Below are 26,415 nucleotides of genomic sequence, written 5' to 3'. Positions count from 1 at the left end.
CGCAGGCTCCTCCCTTGATCGTTCATAGGATGCAAGAATCACCTCGCCTTTGCAGTGCTCATTGACACTTGTTGAGCAACAATATGATGTGCCCATTCCCGCCATGCACTCCTAGAGAGTTGAGGAGCTCCTCCACTTGCTTTATTGCTGCTGAAGGTTGGTTGCATAGTGAATGCATAGTCAATGTGAAGCTTAAGCAACCTATCAAAAAACCTTATTATGGCATGCAATGTGCAAAAGTGTATACTTTCCATTGGGAAAGGAATAATTGGTGCCCAATTTTGATCCTTTGTGTCCCTATTGGGTGTTGCATCTAAATTGGAAGACAAGATCCCCTCCACCCATCGGAGCTCATCCTCGCTCTTTGGCTTGAGAATTGACCGCTTCATGCACAATGGACATGGATGGAGGCATTGTGCACTATTCTCACAATTACACATACATTTTATGGTCCTCAAATCACCACCTAGATGCCAATCCACACAAAAGGAGCCCACACCATCCACTTCAAGCTCCTCCCCATTCATTTGTTGTTTGATGACTTCTAGAATGTGAGGGCATCGTTGAAGCATCCAATTCAACACCTCAGTGTTCTCCTTTGGAACCTCAAAGGCTCCAAGCCACCAATTATCCTTCTTAGATTGAACACTGAAAGAAGGGATTTTATCCGTATCCTTTTCGTATGCCATTGCTTCATTCATATATGTGACTCCCATTTGCTCCAATCTTTTCCCTTTTACTAGTTGAGCCTCATCCAACTTCAGTATAAGTGATAGGACTCCCTCCGATTCTATATATCACATAAACCAAGCCAAACAACACGAGTAATTCATGTCATTGATAAGGCAGTCGCATTAATGCAAAAAATGACCCAATAGTGGAGAATAGGCCGAGGCAGTGACCAAGTTAGGCAACCCCATCTTTACCCCAAGAAAGAACTAGTATGGTGCCTGATTTGTTGAGCAAACCACACTAGTACAAAGTGTCTGCATTTAGACATTGACCGACTCTCTATTGTGCTTTACTGAAGGTGGGGCAATCATGAAACCTCCAACTACTACCACCAAAGAGCTGCTCAAGCAAGGGCTCTACCATAAGACTTGCCACCACCAAACCCTAGACACAACCACTCGCCTTGCCAACTCCAACACAACACAATGTATTCTTAGGGTGCCCGAAGTACCCTTACCACCCCCAATTTTTCCACTCCAACCACCATTACCTCAAGTGACCCCTGTTCCACCAGTTAACCTTGATGAAGATCTTTAAAGAAGGCGAGGAGGGAGAAATTATTAACAACACCACCTTTAAACCCACTGAGTCAGGCAGCCCACCCTCGCAAATCCTAAGTCATTACATGATGGAGGGTGAGCATATGTACCACATGACCCCGTGGGGACGAGACTTGAATAGCATGGCTAAACAGCTGCCTATGCAATGTTATCATTGTGCTAGACCCCATCAAATAGCTAAGTGTCCAGTCAAGAAAGGGATGGCTAGTACTCCTGTGAGTACTCCAGGCTATGGGATAGACAACATGTACAAGGATTTTCTATTGAAAACAGGTACAATCAGGAAAGGGAATGAAGCTAAACCTAGCACTAGCATTAATGTGATGAGTTTACGAGATGGCTTTGTACACACGGTGCCTCTAAATGCAGTCACTAGAATGCAAAGTAGAAGGAGAGCCATAGCTCACGCTACCATCAAAGTGTTTACTTCACAAAACCAGGAAACCCCAAGACATGTACGGATTTTATCCCCTAAAGAGGTCCTTAAACAAGCACATGCAACTAGGCACTCATGAAAGAAAAAGTCCACAAAGATTGACAAAGGGGATAGCCATGTGGTTATAAAGAGTGGGTCTGACAAGAAGACAACCACCAATGTGTCATCTTCCTCATTTGATGAGGAAAAGATGCTACCTTCCATCCCCCCAACAAGAGAGCAAATAGAAAACAATCGACTACCCCAAAATTTAGCCAAATACCCAAACCCCATCGAGGAGAAGGGAAAGCTAAAGGCCGCTCAAGAGTTTTTCATGGAGTGTCAAGATTGATTAGAGGAGAAACCTCAAGCAACACATGATGCAAGAAGTTCTTGGATGCCGAACTTACAACCAAATGAAACCCAAGAGCTTGACAAGGGTCCCAACAACCAAGCACTCCCTAAGAATCTTCCTCAAAAGATAGACCAAAAGCCATGACAATACCTCACCAAATGGATACTATTGCCACATATCTCAAAAATTTGAGGGACGATCACCCAAGACAAACTAACACGGAAGTTCATATCCTGATATCCTACACCCTAAAAAGCCTAAGCACGAATAGGATAATCTAATTCATGAACCCGCACCCATTCTGAGAGACATTGTAGGCCTTTCTCCTTTTTGTCTTCACAAGTCCAGATTCCCATCCTTATTTTAAGGCAGCCCGAGTCTATGGAAAGATTTGAAAGATTAGATGGAAGGATGGCTTGGAGCAGGAATGGAAGAATAGGTGGAACTAGGGAGTTCCAATGAGACTGATGAGGATAGATTCATAGAACTAGACAAATTACCAGCGTACCCACGATCCAACTAAACAAGTTAGGAAAATATTTTCAAGGAGGCAAACTCAAAACCATTGCCCTTAACTTTTGACCTTCAATTCACCGCTATCCTAGATGATGATAGGGAAGGAGTAAGCATTGTTACCAAATAATGCTAGAAAAAATGGGGAAAATCTCCTATTTGGATGACACCACATTAATCGTGAAACTAACTAACAGAGCCACTGCAAAACCCATAGATCTTCTCTGTGAGATTTGAGGATTAAGATTCTTGGAACCAATTTCTAACACACCTTCATGGTGATGAAATTTGGCAGCAGCAATTGGTTTCTTATGATTGCATTCTAGTACGTCCCTTCATGAGAGAAAGCAAAATGATCCATGCTCTGGGACACAGATCATATTCACATCCAAAAGAAAGATTGAACGCGAAAGGTCAATGTACGCACTTGGAAGATCCATCCTATGAGTGAGGGACCCTTTGCAGCATATTCACTAACGTGACAGCCAGATTCACTAACAGACAGCCAGATCCATGGAAACCCACTTGTGCCAAATATGCCATAATCCATTGGATCATGTCTGGGATAGTGAGAAATTTGCACCTCTCCCATAGCTGAAAGACTCTGATGAGAACTGAATGAGCATCCTTTGACACCACGGACATACTTCCAAAATGTACTGGTACAAGATTCGCCTGCTGTCTGCAGATGAAGGGTAGGAGATCACATCCCTCTACATGCTCAGTGCCACATGTATGCCTGATACTGTAATCCATGAACCTTTGAGCATCAGAGAGGAAAGACCATTTACAAGAAAAAATTCCCACAAAACCCATAAAGCCAATGACTTCACATGAAAGGAGACATACATCTTCCGGATAGAATGCAAGGAACATTTTTAGCTGAGATATGTGAAAGCTGTTAACATAGATTCCTACTTTTGCCAAGTCTGGCAAAAGGAGCTTGACGAGTTCCCCATTCCGATTAACATCGTTGGCCACAAAAATGGAAGAATCAACTGATTCCTAGCCCAAATCCCAAAAGCTTTGCTACTTTGCATGCAAAACATAAAACAAAAAAATGGCTCTAGCTGACAAAAAACTAATGGAGGAGGAAGCGATAAAGCTAAGGAGACCAAACAAGTCCCCAAACACTTCAAGGCTTGCAAGGTAGGAGACCATTTTGTACAATACAAGAAGGCCCAAAGAAGCCATGATGGAAAGGCAGGAACATCTGACGATGATCCAGCCAAAGTCAAGGAAATTAACCTGGCAGACCCAGGGGAGGATCCAAAACCCATCTACATAGGGGAGTACCTCTCTACAAAAGAAGAGAAAGACCTTATTGCCCTCCTCAAAGAATTCTAGGATTGCTTTGCCTGGAAGTATACGAATATGAAGGGTGTACCTCCTGAAGTGGTCAAACACACCATCCCCATGGTTGAGGGAGTAAGACCAGTAAAGTAGAGAGCATACCCTATGAACCCCAAATACTCCAAGATGGTCCGAGAAGAAATATATCGACTCATAGATGCCACATTTATCTATGAGATAGAGCACATAGAATGGGATTCACCCATAGTGATAGTTCACACATCAATGTCATGTGCACGTGCACGATGCTTTCTAGGGGCCCACCACCAAGGGTGGAGTAGAGTGGTAGAACATCACTCGCCACCCAACCGCTGGGTAGACAGGTTCAACAAATGCAACCTCTTGACTCTTGCCCGAGTCCACCAAGGTATCACAGTCAATTGGGCAAAGTACTTACACAAAGAGCTCCACGCCATCTGCTCAAACCCCTAAGGCAAGCTTGTGACCTCCTCGTTGTGATAACCAAAGAACTATACCATGCTGCTGGTTGGGAGGATCTTCCATACCCCATCCGCCTCCAAAGCAGCACCTCCACCCACCCCCTATTCAAGAACCCCAGTCCTCCCCAACCTCGCCTCCCTCCAAACACCACCAACCTCTCCCCCTCCATACAGATTATCAAGCAGAGGAGGAGGCCCATCGCAAGTCCATAGAGGAGGAGGAACTTCACTACATCGCCTAGTTCCTCGAGGAGAAACTTCTCTAAATACCCAACCTAGGGAGTGAGCCCCTCCCTTCACCGCCTGTGGCTTATCTAGAAGAAGGTCCCTTTGTATCCCCATCTACTTCACAATGGCATACAATGGACACTCTCCCACTGGGTCCAACATAGGTGTTTCTGCTCCCACTGGGCCTATTCGTCGAAAGGCCTCCAATCCTCCCATGATGCCCTTCTCAACTTTGCAGAGGGATTTTTGAACCTTGCCAAGGAGCATGTCACATCGATACAGACTACATGTAGCGGCAACACAAACAAGTTACAGCCACCCAACAGGCCATGCTTCTAGCTAGAGCATATCAGCTGCTACAAACCCAACAATATCTCCAGGTAGCCCCCCTTGCCCACACCCACTTGTAGACAACCTTGGAGGATCACAAGCACTCGCCACTACCCTCACTACTATCACACCCACCAGCTCAAAGCAACAACTCTAGGTGAAACCTCCACATTAATCCAGCTTACCTCCCCATCCACCGCTAGGCCTGGGACTCATTCCACACTGAGCAAAAGAACCCCAAGCTCCAATTCAACTTACCTTAGTTTGCCCCTTCTACGTCCCAAAGCCCATGCATGGAGGAAAACATGCTCACTAAAATGCATGCTTTTATTGGTAGATATGATCTGGTGCCAAATCCCGCAATTGTAGCCACCATACGCTTCTTCAACCTCATCATCACTCTTCTGGAGACATTTCCATAGTGGCACCATTATCATGAAGGAGCTCAAGGCCTTGCCTTCGACCTGAACAAAGGCCCCACCCTGAAGCAGCTCTTCAGCTACCATTATCATGAAGGAGCTCAAGGCCTTGCCTTCGACCTCAACAAGTTCCCCACCCTAAAGCAGCTCTTTGGCTACTATGAGTGCATCTACCTGGCATCTCCAAACATCAAAGATATGATGGAGAGGGCATTATGAATGAACTACAAGGCCTTTCACCAATCTCCCCACCAATACCCAAAGTTGCGGTACGATTTTTTCCACACATATACTCCCTCTACTATGCTGATTCTTCTTGCCAACTCCGAGGATGGCTCTGAATTAGGGAGGCGGCTAAACCACACTAGTCAACACTATTTTAAAGCATGGTTACTCTTTATGTAACTCTTTTTTATGTAAATGCTTCATGTAAAAGATATATGGGATAACCGAGCTTACAACTTGTGTAAAGCTAGCCATGAGCATAAGCCTAGGTGTACACAGAGCTACAAGAACGAGTTTTGGGCCCCCAATTGTTAAATGGGCAGCTGGCCATTGTAAAAGAGAGCTCATGCATATAAGTGAAAGGGGACAATCCCATTATCACAATTGACTAATGAAATATGAAAAGGGACACTCTCCAAATATGCGGAGTAGAGATAGGGTTAGGAGTTACCACCCAGCCATAGAGTAAGGCCTGTTACACATACCCCACCGCCCATGTATGGGCGGGGGAGATTGGCTGCCCATGAATTATGGGCGGTGGATACCCCCACCACATCAACATGGGCAGGCAGGGGTATGGCGATGTGTGCCCCATCCCACCGGGCTATATGTAGGGGCTTGCCTACCCTGGATGCCCGTGGTACTCGGGGTCTATGGCATCCCGCCTCGTAGTCCAATTGAACCCACGTACACGCTCCACGTGTCAAGCTACGTGTGTGTGTGAGAGAGAAATGATCTTGACTCCTGATCTATATATGAGCTTGCCGCCCATGACACAGATAGACGAGAGAGAAAGAGAGAAACGATCTCGAGTGCTGATTTTTTTTACCCTGCCAGTTTAGGTGCTCCATATGGTAATGTGTACCAGTAGCGTGGCGAAGATGCAGACTTCACGAGCACGGGCCGAGCGCCTGTGGAAGGACTACTTGAGGGATCTCATCCGCAACCGAAGGAGCAAAGTAAGTGGTCTTCTTCCTTCTGTGCTTTAGGTGAGTGATGATGCTCTCTTGATTTGTTAGAATGGGGCTCTGTCCTTTGTGTGTGTGACAGACAAACCCAAGGGCTCCAGATTTAAAGCATAAACTTAACGAGGGCTGCTACAATCCAAGATGGGTTAAAGACAGGCTTAGGCTCGCGGAATCAGAAGAGCTTTGTGCGTTTGAGAGAATCCACAAAGCGCAAGAAGTGTGGCTGTGGTTGGAGGACGCTTAGCTTACTCCTTCCTTCCTCCAAGGAAGGGATGCTGCCCCAGCTTTCCATTGAGGACATTGCACGCATCTTGCACAAGTGCAGGGAGGAGAGAGATCGAACACATGCTCTCCGCTTGCATGTCTACATGCGCAGAAGTGGGCTGGAAGCTCATACATCACTGGGGAACTACCTAGTCTTGATATTGGTGGAAATCGGAAGCATGTGTGATGCCCAACAGGTTTTTGACAGGTTGGTGTATCGGAATGAGTGGTCCTGGAATTCCCTCATCACAGGTTATACCAAATGTGGGAAGCCACAGCATGCTATCACCCTGTACCAGACAATGCAAAAGGATGCTTTTGTTCATCTTACTGGGCATACTTTTGTGGCCTTACTGAAGGCTTGTGCCACGCTGAAAAACCTTGAGAGGGGCCTCGAAATACATGCTGCAGTTTCCAGAATGGGGTTTCTCAAAAGAGACCTTTTCGTTGGCAGTACCTTGGTTGATATGTATGCAAAATGTGGCTTGCTTGCCAAAGCACAGCAAGTATTTGACAAACTTCCAGTTCGAAATGTAGTCTCGTGGAATGCACTTATAGCAGCATATGCCAAACATGGGCATGGTGAGGAAGCACTCAAGTGTTTTGAACGGATGCAACTTGAGGGTGTCTCTCCGAATGGTGTCACATTCGTTTGCAGCTTGAAAGCTTGTGGTAGCATAAGAGCCACAGACAAGGGGCAAGAATTACATGCTGAGATTGAAAGAAAGGGGTTGTTGGAACAAGACCTTCTTGTTGGCAGCACCCTGGTCGATATGTATTTCAAATGTGGCTTGCTTGCCATAGCACAGCAAGTGTTTGACAATCTTCCAGTTCGAAACGTTGTCTCGTGGACCATATTAATGGCAGGATATGCTGAACAAGGGCATGGCGAGGTAGCACTCAAGTGTTTTGAACAGATGCTACTCGAGGGTGTATGCCCAAATGTTGTTACGTATGTTTGCAGCTTGAAAGCTTGTGGCTGCATAGGAGCCATAGACAAGGGCCAAGAAATACATGCTGAGATTGAAAGACAGGGTTTGTTGGAAAGATACCTTGTAGTTGGCAACACCTTGGTCGATATGTATGCCAAATGTGGCTGGCTTGCCAAAGCACAGCAAGTGTTTGACAAGCTTCCAATTCGAGATGTTGTCTCTTGGACTGCACTAATTGCAGGTTATGCTGAACATGGGCGTGGTGAAGAAGCACTTAAGGTTTTCACAGAGATGCAATTCCAAGATGTCTCCCCGAATGCTGTTACATTTGTTTGCAGCTTGAAAGCTTGTGGTGGCATAGGAGCCATAGATAAGGGTCTACATATACATGCTGAGGTTGAAAGAAATGGTTTGCTGGAAAGAAACGTTTTTATTGGCAGTGCCTTGGTCGATATGTATTCTAAATGTGGCTTTCTTGCAAAAGCACAAGAAGTTTTTGACAAACTTCCAGTACGAAACATAGTCTTGTGGAATACATTAATTGCAGGATATGCCAAACATGGGCACAACGAGGAAGCACTGAAGTGCTTTGAACAGATGCAATGTGAGGGGATATCTCCAGATGCCGTGACGTATGTTTGCAGCTTGAAAGCTTGCAGCAGCATAGGGGCCACAGACAAGGGCCACGAACTACATGTTGAGATTGAAAGAAAGGCTTGGTTGGAAAGAGACCTTGTTATTGGCAATACCTTGGTGGATATGTATGCCAAATGGGGTTGGCTTGCCAAAGCCCATGCAGTGTTTGACAAGCTTCCAGCTCGAGACATGGTCTCATGGACAACACTTATCTCTGGATATGCTGCTCATGGGCATAATGAGGAAGCACTTACATGTTTTGAACAGATGCAACTCGAGGGTGTCTCTCCAGATGCTGTCACATTTGCTTGCTGCGTGAAAGTTTGTGGCAGCATAGGAGCCACAGACAAGGGGCAACAAATACATTCTGAGATTGAAAGAAAGGGGTTGCTGGAAAGAAACCTTTTTGTTGGCAGCAGCTTGGTTGATATGTATGCTAAATGTGGGTTGCTTGTTAAAGCACAACAAGTGTTTGACAAGCTTCCAGTTCGAGACTTCGCCTCGTGGACGGCACTGATAGCTGGATATGCTGAGCATGGGCAAGGTGAGGAAGCTCTGAAGTGTTTTGAACAGATGCTACTTGAGGGTGTCTCTCCAGATGCTGTTACATATGTTTGTGTCTTGAAAGCTTGTGGCAGCATAGGAGCCTTAGACAAGGGCCGAGAAATACATGCTGAGATTGACGGGAAGGGGCTGTTGGAAAGGGACCTTGTTGTTGGCAACACCTTGGTCAATATGTATGGCAAATGTGGCTTGCTTGCCAAAGCACAGCAAGTGTTTGACAAGCTTCCAGTTCGAGACGTAGTCTCTTGGAATGCACTTATTGCAGGATATGCTGAATATGGCCATGATGAGGAAGCACTCAAATGTTTTGAACACATGCAACGTGAGGGTCTCCCTCCAGATGCTGTCACATTTGTTTGCAGCTTGAAAGCTTGTGGCAGCATAGGAGTCATGGACCAAGGTCGAAACATACATGCTGAGATTATTAAGAAGGGGTTTTTGGAAAGAGACGCTGCTGTTGGCAACACCTTGGTCGATATGTATGCCAAATGTGGCTCACTTGCCATAGCACAGCAAGTGTTTGACAAGCTCCCAGTTCGAGATGTAGTCTCGTGGAATTCGCTAATTGCAGGATATGCCCAGCTTGGGGAAAGTGAAAATGTTTTCCAAAATTTTGATAGAATGCTAGGAGAAGGTATAAAGCCAGATCCGGTCACCTTCCTCATTGTTCTCAATGCATGCAGTCGCACTTGTCTTTTCTATAAGAGCCAGTTGTACTTTCAGGCCATGAGTGAAGACTACGACATCGTTCCATCTCTTGAGCACCACAGCTGCATGGTTGATCTCCTTGGCCGTGCAGGCCAGTTAGACAAGGCAGTAGAAATGATCAATAAGATGCCGTTCTGTGCTAATCTTACAGTGTGGCTTACTCTGTTGGGTGTTTGTAAAAATTGGGGGAATATGGAGCTTGGAAAACAGGCCTTTGAAAATGCAGTGCATTTGGATGAAAAGGATGCTGCAGCTTATGTCTTAATGTCTCACATCTATGCAGGTGCTGATACACAAGAGGAAGCAAGGAAGGTTGAGGCAACGAGGGGGGGAAAACAAGCACGGAAGAGGCAAGGACATTGCTGGTGGACTGACAACACTGCCAGAAGTGTAAAACAGGTTCATTGTTTTTTAAGAAGGTACAATGTTTGATTTGTTTTCTAGTCTATCAACAAGATTTTAAATTTCGGTCAAGCCTATATTTTTGTTCCAACAGCTTCTTTTTCTCTCGATTACAATTGGATTTAAGATGACTATTGAAAGACTGTGCCACATTGTTTTTTTTTTTCGAGAAAAGGTCCTTTCATTAGTTATAAAAAAACGCCCACTGGGCTACAAAAAACCTCTCCTGCTCATAAGAAGGCAGAGCAGAGATCCAATCAAGGCAGCTAGGGAGACTCTCCCTAGGTGCAAAAAAGTACAATAAAGGTACAAATAACTAAGAGGCTATATCATACAATAGGAGGGGGGAAAATCCACACAGGTGGCCTGTAGTGCCAACGGGGGGTACCCGCGTGTAGAGTATAGAAAGGGCCGCTGCGCCAAGTGGTGTGGAAGGCCTGGCGCTGCAAGATCGCTCGATCCGAGTCGTCCCGGATGCGGTCATACTGTCCTCTCGCAGGGTGTGAATCAACTCCTACCAGATAGCCCGAACAGTCTCTGCTGGTGGCACCAGTCTCCCCTCAAAGGCCCTGAAACAACGGGCTCTCCAGGTGAACCATATGGTGAGGCTGCTGAGGAGCTCCCATCGTAGATCCCTCTCCTGTGTCCAGCCGACGAACGAGAAATCCGGTGAAGGAACAAGGTGAGGCTGGCCCCTAATGAATTTGGCTGTCCTGTTCCGTCTCGTATCCCAGAGCAGGCCCTGATGAAGTCGACCATGCCGGGCCAAGGGGCGCGCAGCATATGCCCATATGCGCCAATCAGAGTCCACATCTGCAGGGTCTAGATCAATATGCCACTTCCGAGAAGCGGCGGCCACTACCCGAATCCTCTGAAAGATGCACTTTGCAACCAAAGGCGACTCCGCCTCCACTCTCTGAAGTCTGCCCTCCTCCTGTATCTCATAGTAGAGGCATCTGCCATCCTCAGTGCAAGCTCTGACAGCAATCGGGATCTCCAACTGTGTAAAGGCTCCCATCCACCGTGGGGCCGCTGGCTCGAAAGGCGTGAACCACTCCTCAGTGAGTGCCTCCTGAATGTCATCCCTCATAATCAGCCCCCCTCCGAAGTTACAGCCTCTCCACCTGGATCTCCTCTGGGAGACTGCAAAAGGCCTGCCAGTCTCCAAAACTGCGTGCTGGGCTCCGAGAGCCCAGCATATGACCTTGCTCTGTGCGTACCGCGGGGCTCCAAATGAGCGGTTGTCTGGCCCGCTTCTCATCACAAGTAGGAGGTCTCTGAGAAAGCCCCCGTCTCAGAAGCTCCCACGCTCGCAGGATGCTCAAGGCAAATCTGTCCTCCCATCCTCTACTGAGGCCTGTCCTCCTCATCTCTATGAAGATCCACCGTATCTCTGGTGCCCAAGTGCCCCCTGCTGGGGGAGCTCTAGCCTGCAGCCGCTGAAATAAAAACTCCTTCCAAGGCTCAGCGCCTGGAAGCAGCCCTCGAACAATAAGCTTCCTCAGCAAGGCTCTACTCTGATCAGTTGGATCTATAATGCCCAAGCCTCTCTGGCCCCGCGGAAGAGTAATAACTGCCCAAGCAACCTTAGCCTGGGCCGGCTGACCATCTTGCCCAGACCAAAGAAAGTTCCTGATCAGTCTCTGTATCTGGCTGATGCAAGAGCTCGAGAAGATCCAGCAAGACGTGATGTACCACATAGTTGCTAAAAGCACCTGATTTGTCACCACCACCCTCCCAGCCAATGATAGCCGAGCTGTACTCCAATATAAAAGCTTCTTCCGAATGCTCAGAAGAAGCGGGGCGATCTGGTGCTCAGGTGACAAATCAAGTCCAATCTGGCAACCCAGATACCGCACTACTGTACCAAGAGGAATCCATCTAAAACCCGGGTCTGGGCTCCATGCCGGAGTGGGAGCGCTACTGATCCAAAAGGCCACTGTCTTGCGCTAATTGATCAATGCTCTCAAAGCCACACCAAAAACCTGTAGTAGCGACTACTCTGCCCTCTGTAGGTTGGCCTCTTGGCCATGCAAAAACAATCCCGTGTCATTAGCACACTCAGAATCGAGCAGGTCCTCACCCCGGACTGGGAGCTGGAGTCCTCTCAAACCAACCTCCTCTGCTGTCAGATACATGCTCATAGCCTCTGCGAAGAAGAGAAAAAGGAACGGGGCGAGCGGGCATCCCTGGCGGACTGATCTGGTCAGCTCAAAACCCGGCCCCCGCCCTCCTGCCATCAACACCTGGCTACGAGCTGTGGAATATAGAGCCGCCACTCCTTGAATCTAGTCTGGCTCAAAACCCAGGCGAAGCATAGTCACTAGTGCCCTCTAAGAAACCCCAATCGACTCTATCATATGCCTTCTCAAAATCAAGAAGTATCACGACCAAGTCCTCACCGAGAAATCTAGCTCGGACCGTTGCCTCCCAGAAGGTGAAAATGTTGTCAAGGATACTGCGCTCCTTGAACCCTGTCTGGGTAGCATGAATCAACTCCCCAAGGAAGGGCTGGATCCTCAAACTCAAGGCCTTTGCTAAGACCTTGTAGACAGTATTGAGGATCGTAATAGGCATCCAATGCCGAATATCATCTGACACTCCCTCCCCCTTGGGGATAAGAAAGATCAAGTCCTCTGAAAAGCTTTGTGGCATCACCCCAGTGTCCAAAACATATTGAAAGCCCTTGCGGAGGCCTGGCCCCAAAAGCGCTGAAAGCAAGTCTCTATAGAACTCAGTGGCAATGGCTCTAATCTCCCCGGGCTCAGTGGCTAACGATCCGTCCTGCCTCCTGAGCTGGCGTACTCCTGCTCGAGCATGGCGGGGTCCGGTAATCTCAAAAAACTCCCCAGTCACTCTATCCCCAAGCTGCGTCCACTGAGAGGCGTGGCGATGATAGAACTCATGTCTCTGCTCCTCTGTCTCTCTAACCTCCTGGCGTGCCTGGCTCAGCTGGGACGCCACCCACTCACATGTAGGCAGCTGCTCCTGAAGTCGCTGGAGCGAAGCAAGGCTACGTCTCAAGCGACGCTCCCGCTCTTGTGTCTCTCCTAGCCGTGTGAAGGCTAAGTGCCTCCTCCCCTCGGGCCGGAGGTATCACCACATGAACTCTGATGGGTGCTGGCTCATGGGGGACCTCCGCTCCAAAAAGGCGTGTGAAGGAGTAGTCGAAAGCCTCCGAGCGCTGTCTAGTGTCGAGACTACTCAGCCGACTGCGGATAGAGGATATTCGTGAAGCACGAATCGGCATGGTAGGTCTCCTTTGTAGCAAGGTCGGTGCTTAGTGCCCGCCGCCGGACTGCAGGTGATCGCCAGGGTACTGGCAGTGCCTCCCAGGGAGCTGAGGCGAGCGGAGGGGGAGGAGGGGGAGGAGAAGGGGGGGAGGGGGGAGGAGCCGCTGAAAAAGCGGGAGTGGGAACGGGAGGAGGCGAAGGTGGAAGCGAGGCGGGAGGGGGGGACGGGGGAGGGGGGGTGGGGGCAAAGGGGGGGGGTGCTGGCATCTCTTGATCCTCAGGCTGCGTTGGGGTCTCCTCCTGGAGGGGAGCAAAACTGTTCCTCACGGGAACCCAATGATGCTGAGGCTGGGACGACTGCTGCATCGGTCTCTCTGGGCATGCTGCTGTGGCTGCCTCCCTCTACGGCGCCCTTGTCAAGGCTGCCAATCCGAGGTCTTTGTGGGCTGAGCAGGTGTCCCGGAGGCTGCCTCTGCCGAGCCGCATCTGTGGGTGGGCCATCGGTGGTCTGCTGCTGCGGTGAGGGTTGGGGTCTCCTGCGAGGGCAGGCCTTGGCCAGGTGGCCGACTTGCCTGCATATGAAACACTGGTTCGGGAGCCCCGAAAACTCCACTCTCTGATCTATCCATCCCCCCCTCCCCCTATCCTAGGTAACTGAATGACCTTCGGAAGGGAGGAGATGTCAGGAACCAAAACTCTGACCGAAGGCAGGCCAGCTGCTCTAGCCACCACTGAAGTTGCTGTGGGGCCAGTCTCAAGCACCGAGCCCACCAACGATCCTATCCTAGAAAGGAGCAGAAGGTACTCGCAGCGGAGTCCAGGAAAGCAAACTGTGACATGGAAAAGGCGCTCTCCCTGCTCGGCCGCTGCTGGGTCGAAACCATGCTGCCAAGGTCTGAAGAAGGCCCGAGCGCCCCTGATGTCGAGGGGACTCCTGGCTAGGACATGGGCCACGCTTTGGGCTGTCTCGAACTCGATCCGGTAGTGTCCGCAGCCCAGTAAACTGAATGTCCAGGATCTTGCCCACATCTGCAAGAAGGCGGGCTTGGAGAAGATTCCGGATCTCCCCTCTGCTGGGGCGAGTGCCAACTATACGGCGGCAGATGGTGGAATGTGCCTGGAGGCGTTCCACCTCTGCGGCGAGGCTCGCTTCCTCTTCTGGCGAAAGAAAGAGCCTGATGGGGGTGTCCTCAGGGGCGGGCGAGGGGGCTGCGGAAGAGTCCCTCTGAGGTGGGGCGGGAGGAGCCTCCATCAGAGTCTGAAGCTGAGTCGAGGGCGAAGCGAAACGGAGGGTCCTGCAAGAACTGAGCTGCACAAAAAAGGCGGAGCGGGGAGGGAAAAGGGGGGAGAGGCGGAAGACAGAGGGGGAAAGGAGGAAGACAGAGGGGGCGGAAAAAAAGGGGCGGGAGGCAGAGGCGGAGAAGAGAGGGGGAGAACGCAAAGGGGGGGGGCGGGGGGGAGGGGCAAGTGCGAAAGGGGGGGAGGAGGGCGGGGGCAGGCAGGGGCGGCGGGACGCGGAGGAAGGGGAGAGGGGGGGGCGCGAAGGTGACAGGGCAGGTGGGCAGGTGGGCAGGGGGCGACGGGCGCGAATGGGTAAGGGGCGGGGGATGCGAGAAGCACAGGGCGCGGAGAGAGGGGGGGTGCGAGCAGGCAGGGAAAGCAGTCACGAAGGCGGGGAGGGGGGGTGCGAGCAGGTGACAGCTCGAGCAGGGACGGGGGCGACAGCTTCAGCGAGCGACCTGGATCGTGTCTCGACCTATTACTGTGCCACATTGTTCTCAATTGATTCATTTATTTTGCTTTTCCACCACTTGATTTATAAGTTTGATGTTGCACACGTTTACACTGGCATTCGCACTAGAAGACTGAACCATCTTCTATCAAGTTTACAAAGTAATGTTAATTCTCTTGCCCAACTGTCAGTACAAGTCTTCTTCCTTGTGCTTGCAAGGTTGCAAACACACCCCTCTAGGAAAAGTTCTTGAAATAATACTCTCTAGGGTATGCCTCAAGTGAGAAAGTGCACTTACGCAAGAATAGTAGAGGTAGATCAACAGTGAGTGTTGAGCTGCGCACCTCCTGCTGTGCGTCGTTGCGGGCGTCTTCCCCCTCCCCGTTTTTCTGTTGCCTGCACTCCCTCCTTCTCCCCCCCCCCCCCCCCTCCCCCCCCCCCCCCATTTTTTCGCTTGCTTCGTTGATGCCTCCTCCCCCCTCTTTTCGCCTGCAATCCTTCCCCTTTTGCCGCCAGCGGCCTCCCCCTTGTTTTGCCTGCGCCCGCCCCCCCTGCTCTTTCTGCCTGCAGCCCTCCCTCCTTTCACTGCGAGACCAACCACCGCCCCCCCCCCCCCCCCCCAAAATGCAGTGCGTTTGGATGAAAAGGATGCTGCAGCTTATGTCTTAATGTCTCACATCTATGCAGGTGCTGACACACAAGAGGAAGCAAGGAAGGTTGAGGCAACGAGGGGGGAAAAACAAGCACGGAAGAGGCAAGGACATTGCTGGACTGACAACACTGCCAGAAGTGTAAAACAGGTTCATTGTTTTTTAAGAAGGTACAATGTTTAATTTGTTTTCTAGTCTATCAACAAGATTTTAAATTTCGGTCAAGCCTATATTTTTGTTCCAACAGCTTCTTTTTCTCTCGATTACAATTGGATTTAAGATGACTACTGAGAGACTGTACCACATTGTTCTCAATTGATTCATTTATTTTGCTTTTCCACCACTTGATATATAAGTTTGATGTTGCACACGTTTACACTGGCATTCGCACTAGAGGACTGAACCATCTTCTATCAAGTTTACAAAGTATTGTTAACTCTCTTGCCCAACTGTCAGAACAAGTCTTCTTCCTTGTGCTTGCAAGGTTGCAAACACACCCCTCTAGGAAAAGTTCTTGAAATAATACTCTCTAGGGTATGCCTCAAGTGAGAAAGTGCACTTACGCAAGAATAGTAGAGGTAGATCAACAGTGATTGTTGAGCTGCGCACCTCCTGCTATGCGTTGTTGCGGGCGTCCTCCCCCTCCCCCCCCCCCCCCCCCCCCTTTTTCGCATGCTTCGTTGATGCCTCCTCCCCCCACTTTTCGCCTGCAATCCTTCCCCTTTTGCCGCCAGCTGCCTCTCCCTTGTTTTGCCTGCGCCCGCCCCCCTGCTCTTTCCGCCTGCAGGACGCCCCCCCCCCTTTTGTCCATCCTGCACACGCCTGCCTCACCCCCCGCCCCTCCGTTTGTCTCTATGCTCTCCCCTCCACGCCCTCTCCCCCTGCCTCTTTCCCTTTGCCGCCTCACCCTCCCACCCCTTCTCTCCTTCTGTCAGCGTTGCCCCCCCCTCTTCAGTCTTGGAAAACACATTGATGTCGTCAAAGAAAGTGTCTACGTACTTTCAATGTGGCATGTAGTTGAAGGGCGCCCCCCCCCCCCCCCCCCCCCCCGCGCGGCGGGTCTTGCGCCCTTCCGCCTCCCTTTTTCGCCTCTTCCTTGTTCCTCTGGCAACGCCCTCAGGCTAGTGGGCTGTTTTCTTTTTTCGGCAAGTCTCGGCCTGTGTCACCCCTAGGAGGACTCCACGGCAACCGCTCTATCATCCTTGACCGAGGCCGCCGTTACTTGCTTATCTTTTTCTGAAGCTTCTCGCTACGACTGTTGCATCCCTAGAGGCCTCCACTCTGGTATGCAAGATTGTCGGTACTCAAGAGATCTTCTTTAGGCTAGCCTGCTTGGTGGACCTACAAAGATCACAGACATTCATCCTCTGGGGTGTGGCTACTACCAGGTTGAGTTCGACTAGCCAACGGCGTCAGATGATAGATCTTGTCATGCAGCTGAGCCCCGTTGCATTGCATACGGTTTGTGAGGGCAAAAGGACGAAAGGACCAGATTTACGAAAGAGCAGAGCAAATCGACATAGCATGAAATGGGTGAGTGAGTGTATATATAATGGAGAGTGAAAACATACTTAGAGGCCCTCTGATGTGAGGAGACTTTGAGTAGAAGACCGGTGGAGAAGCAAAGATGATGTCAGATCAGCGGAGGGTGAAGTGGTGTAGGTGCTGCGGTATCTGAGGGGTGATGAAGAGCAGAGAGGGCTGCTGTCCTGAGTGGTGGTGAAGAGCAGAGAGGGTGTCGTCCCTGAGTGGTGCAGGCTTTGGTGACAAGGGTGTTGCAATACTTGAGTGGTGGTGAGGAGCAGAGAGGGCTGCCGTTCCGATGTCGAATGAAGATAAGCAGAGAGGGCTGCTGTCCCAACAATGTGAGATGGTGAGCAGAGAGGGCTGCTATCCCAAACGATGGAGGGTAATGAGTGGAGAGTGGGCTGCTGTCCCGAGGTGAAGTGCAAGAGAAAAACGCTGATGTGATGGAGCAGAGAGTGGGCTGCTCTCCTAAGATATGCTGCAGTAGAGAAACGCTGAAGTGCAGAGAGTGGGTTGCTGTCCCCAGGTAAGATCTGCAACAGGAGAAAACGCTGGAGCTGACCGGACAATGATGATGATATGCTGATGAAGAGCAGGTGTTGGCAGCAGCAGCTGGTGGTATCTCTATGATGTGGTCACTGATGCTGATGAAGCCATGTCTATATATATGAGATGGGCTGCTGGTCGGCCCAGTAAAGGGGCTGTCGGCCATCAGCACAAGACCTAAAAAACCAATAATAACCAAATAAATCCAAAAAAATCTCCTTTTTAGGGCTGGGAAAAATGCCATTTTCACACACCCCTCTCAAGCCAAAAAAGGAACCATGAGAGAAGATGAAGGATACCAGGGTCCCATGCTGACACACTGGCAAAAGGAATGTATCCCCCTCTGGAAGCAAAGTCTGATAAGTTTAGAGAGGGAGATCGTGATGGCAAAGGTTGGAGAAGGTGAGGCGATGTAGATGGGTTGATCGTCTCCCAGTGTGAGATCTTGAACGGGGCTCTCCATCAAGTAAGAAGTCCCATTCCCTATGTGGTCCAGATCAGAGTAAGGAGAATCAACTTCTCGTGAGAAAAATTGGTCCTCCAGGAATGCGGGTAGACTATCCATGCTTTGTGCTCTCGAGGTCTTCAATCCCTTTGCTCACGATAGCTCTGATACCATGTGGGGGCAAAAGGACGAAAGGACTAGATGTACGAGAGATCAGAGCAAATCAACACAGCATGAAATGGGTGAGTGAGTGTATATATGATGAAGAGTGAAAACATGTACAAGAGGCCCTCTGATGTGAGGAGACTTTGAGTAGACTCAAGTGTGTGATCCCAAGATGTATATAGGCATGTGAAACACGACGTGTGAACAAGCCCAACAATCACTCACATCCTCTACAAGTGTACGTATGAACAAGCTGTGTGAAAATACTTTTTTACAATGCTAGTGTAGGGGAGGTGTGAAAGGAAGAAAATGGGATGGGTTAATGGTGAAGATAAAGGGCTTGGGAAAATGATTATAGTTTGTGGAATAGTAGAAGGCTTGAGTGGACAAGTGGGGGCACCAACTTTGGCAAGGGTGTGATGTTGGGGTAAAGGCATTATGTCCACCCTTATAGTGTGTACAAGCCCATAAGTTTTATAGTACATAGTACACTTAGTACTTTTAATGTACTAAGTACACTATGTGCACTAGAGCAAATATACATGTGATAGGGGAGTCACACACTCATACTTTGTGAGTTGACTTATCCCCACATGTCTCTCTCCCTCTCTCTCTCCCTTCTTCTCTGTGTGTGTCTCCCACATGAAACCCTAACTGTTTCAGCTGAGCTTCTTTAGCTCCCTTCAACTGGTACCAGAGCTTTGGTTTTAGGTTACATTTTTTTTAAGGGTTTTTTATCTCAGCAGTGTCCGTCGCTACTATTTTGTCAACTGTGAAATATCGTCAACATCAGCTGCCGTTTGCACCTCTGACGCTTTCGAGTGCCACTCTCAGCACTGCGACACCTGAGTGCTAACATTCGGTTGCTCGAGCTGAGGTGGCACAAGGTGTGCGCGTGAACACAAGTGCGGTGCGCCCGCAGGTGTGCATGAAGGACAATCAAAGTCGGCCTCTCTACAACTGATTCAGCTCCTATCGGATGATGCTCCCGCTGCTCTCTGAGCAGCCTCCACCGACGTTGCCACACCATTGCTGTTGCCAGAGCTGCAAGTACTGCGCCACCAAATCCACCTTTGCCGGTGAACTCGGCTACACGAGTCAGCAAATACGACGCCCCCCCTCCCTTTTCTGCAACAGAAATCAGAAATTTCAGAGGTATTTGCTTCAATTTTGGGATTTGCATGTCCATTATCATCAATTGAACAGGTACAGGTCTTAATGGCTCAGATTGAGCACAATTGGCAACATTGGGTGACATTGGTCACATTCCGGGTCAATTGGCAGGAAATTGGGTGTTAACATTTGGGGCTTTTGATGTAATTGTGCCATTGGGCATTCATACATGCTGTATGATGTGAGCAATCTCACATTCGGGGCTAAATTGTAGGAAATTGGAGTGCAAATCAAAGGGCTTTTGTGCCAATTGGGTTGATTTGCATGCAGGCACTGGCATTTGATGCTTTGGGCAATGTGTTGATGCCTGTCAAGCACTCAATGTGCCAGTAAATCAAGGGGTTTTTATGTTATTGGATGTATATGTGGCCAGGGGGAAGCATTGTGAAGACTCTGGATGCCTTTCATGTGCATTAATGTACCATTCATGATCAAAAAATTGATCTTGAATCAAGGGGCTTTTCAAGATTCTATGCTTGTTGAGCTTGGCAAAGCAGCAGGGAAGACTTTTATGCCTTGAACCCTCAGAAATCCACTTGCAGTCAAGGGGCGTTTTCCCAATTTCTGTCCGGGACTGTTGTATGCAATGGTGGGGACTGTCAAGGTCTGATTTTCACTCATTTGGACAGCCAGGAGAGCATTTATTGCTATTGTACTTGCCGGTACAGATTTGGTACATCATTGGTGAGCACTTAGTACTGTTGTACAGTATTTTGGAAAGGGAACAGAGCACATCTAAGGTGCTGTCATAAATCTGCAGCAACCAGATTTTGGTGATTTTACCACATTCAGTGGGAGGAGAGTTGCATTCGTGCTTCCGCAGTGGGAGATAAACTTTGGAAGAACAACTGTGAGCACTTTGTGTGCTTTGGTGCAGTGTTTGCACATCTTGCAGGGAGTCAGGCATTGACTGTGTCAAAGGTTGCATATTGCTATGGCAACCACAGGTGAGAGCTCTTCATTGCTTCACATCAAGAAGCTTGAAGGCTCACATAATTATGACATTTGGCAAACCCAGTGCTATAATGTGTTGCTCCAGAAGGATGCATTAGTGCATGGTTACACGGATTCGGATTATGCCGGTCATCCAGATAACCGGAAGTCTACTACAGGTTATGTGTTTACATTCACAGGAGGTCATGGATATCCAGGATGCAGAAGTGCACTGCCTTATCTACTTTATCTACTACAGAGGCCGAGTATATTGCAGCCACAAAGGCTTGCAAGGAGGCATTATGGCTATCTCGGTTAGTGGTTGATTTGGGTTATACAGGGGATATTCCATTGTTGCATTGTGACAGTCAGAGTGCCATCCAGTTGGCAAAGAACCCTGTCTTTCATGCAAAGACGAAGCATGTGGATGTGAAGTATCACTTCATCAGAGAGGTGATAGAGAACAAGCTGATTCAGCTTGTCAAGATTCATACGAATGACAACCCGGCTGATCTGTTGACAAAGAGCTTGCCTCCAGAGCGGTTCGCTCATTGCAGACACTTGTATATTATCATGTACATGCTGATTTTTTCTTTTCCTTCACTTAAGGGCACATTGCCTTTAAGTGGGAGGTTGTTGGGGTAAAGGCATTATGCCCACCCTTATAGTGTGTACAAGCCCATAAGTTTTATAGTACATAGTACACTTAGTACTTTTAATGTACTAAGTGTACTATGTGCAGTAAAGGCATTATGCCCACCCTTATAGTGTGTACAAGCCCATAAGTTTTATAGTACATAGTACACTTAGTACTTTTAATGTACTAGGTGCACTATGTGCACTAGAGCAAATATACATGTGTGATAGGGGAGTCACACACTCATACTTTGTGAGTTGACTTATCCCCACATGTCTCTCTCTCTCTCTCTCTCTCCCTTCTTCTCTGTGTGTGTCTCCCACATGAAACCCTAACTGTTTCAGCTGAGCTTCTTTAGCTCCCTTCATGTGAATGGTATCAATGGTCCAAAATGTGAAAAGACCCAAGTTTGAATCATGTGCACACCCGAAAGGTGTACAAGTGACATGGCATCATAAACATTAATCAAGAATTAATTGGGATTTATCAAGTATTTTCTAGCATTTTATCAGGCATTTAAGCATGGTATTCAGCATGTACCTCACGGTATAGGCTGAGTACATCATCTAAAGCAGCACATTAGACTTCATTAGGCTTCATAGGCATTTTTGGTGGCAGCCGACAAGTATTATGAGCATTTATGGCATTTATGGGTAGGTCATGAGCATCTAGGAGCTGGCCGACCAGCATCATTCACACATATATATAGAAGCACATCAGATTCTGTCCGACATCCAAGCTTCTCTTCAGTGTTTTCCTTCCCAGGAGACAAGGGAAGTCAACGGGACAACAGTTCACTCAGCATACAGTCATCATAGGCAGCATATTGAGTCCATGGTCTCATCTCTCCTCAGCGTTTCTCATCCATGGAGCAAGGGAGAAGCAGATCAGCAGTATAGCCAGCATATTCAGCACATAGTTCATCATTCCTATCATCCTACATAGAGGGAAGCTGGCATCGAAGGGTGGACCTCAGCATTGGAGCAAGGAACAGTCCTCATCATCAGCATTCATCATATCCCCCCTCATCTTGAGAAGGATCTTCATCTAGGACAGCAACATAGATCTATTTAGATCTCATTGTAGCCCATTCATCTAATATAGCTGCATTGACACTATTTGTCTATCTCTTAAGCATCATTAAGTGAACCTTTAGTTAGCCTAAGGTTGTGATTACTACGATCAATCCCTCACATGTCACATTGGTATCAGAGCGTTACAAGGTAACCAGCCTTAGATCATTTTCATTCCATCATTCATTCAGTCAGTCATCATGTTAATCCCTTCCGCACAGCTAGACCCAGTTCTCAAAATCTTGCAAGCCATCCTTAGGGGTTTCCCCTTAGGCATGCATTAGTAACCCATCCATCTGCATTCTTGCATAGCATATAGGGTTGCACATGGCTTGCATAGTAGTCATCCTAGCAGTCACTCTTGGTTGTGCAAGGCATACATGTTTTGCCCATGAGTTCTCTGGGGAAGAATGATATCCATCATCAAAGGAGTGAATGAAGTTTTGGGCTTCGACTGGCAACAGCAAGGGGTTCTCTTCCACATAAGAAGACGGAAGTTTGCTCCAACATCACCTCAGGAGGTTCAGAGGTTCAGGAACGACGGAGATGGTGTGTGAAAGGATTCCACAGAGAGGTCAGGGGTGACTCAGGTATTTCCAAGCAGTTTTAGCAGCATTTGCCATTGAGTTCCCCCAGTAGACAAGTCTTTGACTCAAAGGATTCAACTCCTACAGTCAACCTCAACCCCGGCAGAAGAAGTCAAAAGGGGGCAGTGGTTTCAGTGTGGAGAAGGATCACCAGAGGAGTCGAAAGGTTGCTAGGTATACCACCCAGCAACAGTTTAGTAGAGAGGAATGCCATGTGCACACCCGAAAGGTGTACAAGTGACATGGCATCCTAAACATTAATTAGGAATTAATTGAGATTTATTTGGTATTTTCCAGCATTTTATCAAGAATTTAAGCATGGTGTTCAGCATGTATCTCGCGGTATAGGCTGAGTACATCATCTAAAGCAGCACATTAGACTTCATTAGGCTTCATAGGCATTTTTGGTGGCAGCCGACAGCAAGTAGGTGGCAGCCGCCAAGTATTATGAGCATTTATGGCATTTATGGGCAGGTCATTAGCATCTAGGAGCTGGCCGACCAGCATCATTCACACATATATATAGAAGCGCATCAGATTCAGTCCAGCATCCAAGCTTCTCGTCAGCGTTTTCCTTACTAGGAGACAAGGGAAGTCAACAGGACAGCAGTTCACCAAGCATACAGTCATCATAGGCAGCATATTCAGTCCATGGTCTCATCTCTCCTCAGCGTTTCTCATCCATGAGCAAGGGAGAAGCAGATCAGCAGTATAGCCAGCATATTCAGCACATAGGTCATCATTCCTACCATCCTACATAGAGGGAAGCTGGCATTGAAGGGTGGACCTCAGCATTGGAGCAAGGAACAGTCCTCATCATCAACATTCATCATATCCCCCTCATCCCGAGAAGGATCTTCATCTAGGACAGCAACATAGATCTATTTAGATCTCATTGTAACCCATTCATCTAATATAGCTGCATTGCATTGCATTGACACTATTTGTCTATCTCTTAAGCATCATTAAGTGAAGTTTAGTTAGCCTAAGGTTGTGATTACTACGATCAATACCTCACATGTCACATTGAAAGAAGTGTGAAACCCTAAAAAATTAGAGGTTAAAAGTCTTCTTCTCTCTCACGCTGCTAGTAGCTAAATGTTGAATTGATTGTGAGCTCTCTTGAGTGCTTGAGGATGCTAGTGTTGATTGAGGCTTTGTCTTCCTCTGTGTTGAGCCTTCCTTAAGGCAATGATGCTGTGTGACTGTTATTGTGTTCATTTTTTAAAATTTATTAAAGAAAACTTTAAACTGAGCTGCACCAACTGCACTGGACTGCTGGTTCTAGATGTTGAGGGCAACAAGCTAAAACTTCATTCCACCTCTAAGTAGTCTACTAGCACTTCCCTATGAGCTGCACAACTGCACTCGAGTGCTGGTTCTAGATGTTGAGGGCAACAAGCTAAAACAAATCCTAGGGAATGTCCTTAATTCGCTTGTGAATTTCACTGAGCTGAATGCAGCCAAGAACACGTTTAGTGAACTTCCAGAGATAGTGGGATGTCTTATCACGTTTGATACGCTTGGATCTTCACCAAAATGCAATATCTGCACTGCCTCCATCAATTGCAGGCTGCACCTATTTGGCAGAGCTTTCTCTTGGAAACAACCGTCTCTCTTCTGTCCCTATAGAGTTGAGCTGTTTGATAGCCCTGGGGACGCTACATCTTCAAAAACTAACCAGATAAGAGAGTTCCCTATAGAAGCCTGCTCTCTCTGACTTTCTGTGCTGAATTTGTCCAATAACAATCTGGCAGGGTTCCCTGCAGAGCTGGGATCTATGACAACTTTATGTAAGCTTTTGTTGTTAGGTAATTCTCTACGCACTTTGAGAAGCTCATTAGTGATGTGATCAACACCTCCTTTATTGAAACATCTTCGTTGCCGCCTACCCTCAAATGAAGATGCCATTGCTATGCCTGTATCTTCTGGAAACGTTTTTGGAGTGAGTTCTGAAGATCAAGTCACCATGGCTTCTCCAGTAAGAGTTTATCACTATGCGGAATGGATCTAGAAAGCATTCCTACTGTAGTGTCGGAAATAGAAAACCTTAAAGTCTTGACCTGCTGTGTAACTGATTTCAGAAGCTGCGTATAGAGTTATCTGCTTACAGTTCTTTGGAGGTCTTGGTACTTTTGGATAATAAAATTGAGTGGCCTACTTCTGTCTTTGCTTGTTTTTTTTTCAGAAGGTGTTTTTGAATCTTAAGTCTACTGCCACCCCTAGATTGCCCAAGTTGGCTATGAAGACATATTTTTTGTCCTCTGCTAATAATTCATCCAGTTTCCCACTGTTCTGTAAGGAAGCAAAAACATCTTTGTGTTTTCATCCTAATGTGGATCAGCTTAGAAACATTTGCCTTGACATTCTGTAGGACAAGTGGTCTTCTGCCTATGATGTTAGAACTGTTCTTTTGTCAATCCAAAGTCTTTTGGAAGAGCCTAATAATGACAGCCCTTTGAACACCTATGCTGCTAGAATGTCTGTTTGCTGAACTTTCTTGCACAATGTCTTTTAGCTGTTTAATACTGAAGCAGTGATGTCCTGAGCTGTTAACTAAAGCTTTACACCTGCTGTGTCAATATTGGTGCAGAGGGAAAGGCTTGTGGAGCGTGTAGAAGCTGTAGTTTTCTGCTACCTTTGTAACTTGCCGTTTGCTCTCTCTCTCTCTCTCTCTCTCTCTCTCTCTGTCTGCTTAATCACTTGCAGCCCTTGTCTGGGACCTCTTTCCAGCCTCCGTCCCCACCCCACGCCACTTCTTGGGTTGAACCCAGTGCGTTGGATCACACTTGTCTTGTGTGCTTTGCTGAGAGCGTTTACAAAACTCAGTGATGCTTCAAAAGGACAAATCAATTTTGCACATGAGACCTTACCGTTTGCGCTCTCTCGCTCTCTCGCTCTCTCTCTCTCTCTCTCTCTCTCTCTGCTTAATCACTTGCAGCCCTTATCTGGAATCTCTTTCCAGCCTCCGTCCCCACCCCACGCCTCTTTTCGGGTTGAACCGTCAGCTCCACTACTGCAGTGCTTCGGATTGCACTTGTCTTGTGTGCTTTGCCGAGAGCGTTTATAAAACTCAGTGATGCTTCAAAAGGACAAATCAATTTTGCATGAGACCTCTCCACTTGTGAAGCCTGCGTTTATAAAACTTAGTGATGCTTCAAAAGGACAAATCAATTTTGCATGAGACCTTTCCACTTGTATGCAGGTCAAGTGACCTTGTGGTGTATGGAGTACATTGGCTTACACCAGTCGATCGGGTCCAATTCCTAGCAGGGCTGTACACTAAAATGTAAACTGTTTGTATTATGTTGTCTCTTCAATCTTTGCCAACTTTTCATCAAAGCTTTGCTAGATTTATCCTTAATCACTTTCTTGATCAATAAACGGTCCAAAGAGCTTCTAATTTGTCAAGTTTCATCAAGATTACTTAAATCACTTTCTTGATTAATAAACTGTCCCAAACTACCTCTAATTTGTCAAGTTTTATCAAGATTAGTACTAATCTTTGGCATTAGTCATGTTCTTGATCAAAAAGTTATCTTAATGGCACTTAATCAACAAACTGTTGGCATAAACTTGCATTGTTGTCATTAAGATTTAATAATCTTGCTTTCTTGCATAAATTCTCAACAATATAACTGTTTTCTAGAACTTTGTAACAATTTCTTTC

At 47.7% G+C, this 26,415-nt stretch overlaps 1 protein-coding gene across 3 annotated transcripts; it reads left to right on the top strand.

Moving 5' to 3' along the window:
* The first annotated feature begins 5,985 nt into the window (after nt 1-5,985).
* On the top strand, nt 5,986-26,175 carry LOC147633515 (pentatricopeptide repeat-containing protein At5g39350-like). 3 transcript variants are annotated; one of them, XR_015267135.1, is made up of 4 exons: nt 5,986-6,529; nt 6,621-10,061; nt 15,697-15,829; nt 25,951-26,175. XR_015267135.1 is itself a non-coding variant. In XM_086806601.1 (3 exons), exons 2-3 carry the CDS (start codon nt 6,811-6,813, stop codon nt 15,701-15,703), a joined length of 3,258 nt encoding a protein of 1,085 aa, XP_086662727.1. In that variant the 5' UTR covers nt 5,986-6,529; nt 6,621-6,810; the 3' UTR covers nt 15,704-15,903. The 3 variants fall into 3 exon arrangements, 1 of the variants encoding a protein (XP_086662727.1); XR_015267134.1 differs by having other exon boundaries at nt 25,339-26,175; XM_086806601.1 differs by lacking the exon at nt 25,951-26,175 and having other exon boundaries at nt 15,697-15,903.
* The last annotated feature ends 240 nt before the right edge of the window (nt 26,176-26,415 follow it).

Source organism: Cibotium barometz, chromosome 12 (assembly GCF_041138505.1).
Source record: "Cibotium barometz isolate CiBa-2024 chromosome 12, ASM4113850v1, whole genome shotgun sequence".
In the NCBI taxonomy this organism is placed as follows: domain Eukaryota; kingdom Viridiplantae; phylum Streptophyta; class Polypodiopsida; order Cyatheales; family Cibotiaceae; genus Cibotium; species Cibotium barometz.
This window is presented reverse-complemented; position numbering and strand designations above follow the sequence as displayed.

Excerpts from the sequence above, each read along its gene's own strand:
- LOC147633515 (XM_086806601.1), top strand. The coding sequence starts at position 6,811 with ATGCTGCCCCAGCTTTCCATTGAGGACATTGCACGCATCTTGCACAAG.